Below are 1053 nucleotides of genomic sequence, written 5' to 3'. Positions count from 1 at the left end.
GAATATGCTGGGGATTGTTTTTGGATGAGAGCATTTTCTTTTCTTGATTTTTTTTCTTGAAACCCTCCCAAACAACATGTGGTGATGTAGGTGCTGTTAATTTTTTTTTTTTAAGGTTTTCTGACCCCGAGACTCAACTATTTTCTGCAATTCTCCAGCGGTGGTCCTTGGAGAGTCTTTAGCCACTCAACCTCTCCTCCTCACCATGCATTAGGAGGATATAGACACACGTCCTCTTCCAGGCAGTTTCGTAACATTTTCTGTTGATTGGAAATTCTTAATTATTGCCCTGATGGTGGAAATGGGAATTCTCACTGCTCTAGCTCTTTTCTTAAAACCACTTCACTAATTTGTGAAGCTCAATTATCTTTTGCTGCACATCAGAAATATATTCTTTGGTTTTTCTCATTGTGATGGATGATTAAGGGAATTTGGGCTTTGTTTTCCCCCCTATTTATATTTCTGTGAAACAGGAAGCCATGGCTGGATAATTTCATGTTCATAATCACCCTGGAGTGCTCAAAATTGTGAATATGAATGGGAATATATTTTGGGGAGATATTTTACTCATAAGAATTTCTAGGGGTGCCAATAATTGTGTCCAACGTGTATTTTGAGAAAAACATTTATTTCATAATGATATTTCCCCCCATTTTAAGTTCTAATTATCCAATGAAAGGTTAGATTTTTGTGAATTTTTTAAATAAAAGATCAAAATGATTAACAATGCAGATTTATTTTCACAGCCTTCTTTGATCATATTTACCAAGGGTGCCGATATTTTTGGCCATGACTGTATATAGATAGATAGATAGTATTAACTGTTTTTTTTTTTGTTTGTTTTTTTTTACAGCTTCCTGTCCAGACAGGATGAGGAAATGACATAATCAGGTGTCATTGATGCACTGAGGACACTGGGCCCATATTTTAACCTGACAGGGTTACACTGTAAATATCATATCTGAAGATATTAATTTATGTATAAGGTATAATATGCCGGGTTTTTTTTCACGCTCTTCAATCGTTACTATATTTGTGAAAATGATTCCAAAC

The 1053-nt window shown here is 34.9% G+C and overlaps 1 protein-coding gene across 1 annotated transcript in view; it reads left to right on the top strand.

The window, feature by feature from the left end:
• LOC107653538 (von Willebrand factor D and EGF domain-containing protein-like) overlaps positions 1 to 1053 on the top strand; it is a 65375-nt gene extending 64322 nt beyond the window's left edge. The window contains exon 31 of the mRNA XM_016440283.1: positions 854 to 1053. Coding sequence (XP_016295769.1) covers positions 854 to 874 — 21 coding nt within the window. The 3' untranslated portion in view covers positions 875 to 1053. The remainder of the gene's footprint in view (positions 1 to 853) is intronic.

This window comes from Sinocyclocheilus anshuiensis, unplaced genomic scaffold (assembly GCF_001515605.1).
Source record: "Sinocyclocheilus anshuiensis isolate Anshui unplaced genomic scaffold, SAMN03320099.WGS_v1.1 scaffold1079, whole genome shotgun sequence".
Lineage (NCBI taxonomy): Eukaryota > Metazoa > Chordata > Actinopteri > Cypriniformes > Cyprinidae > Sinocyclocheilus > Sinocyclocheilus anshuiensis.
The sequence above is the reverse complement of the archived record's forward strand: the minus strand, read 5'-3'. Positions and strand labels throughout refer to the sequence as shown.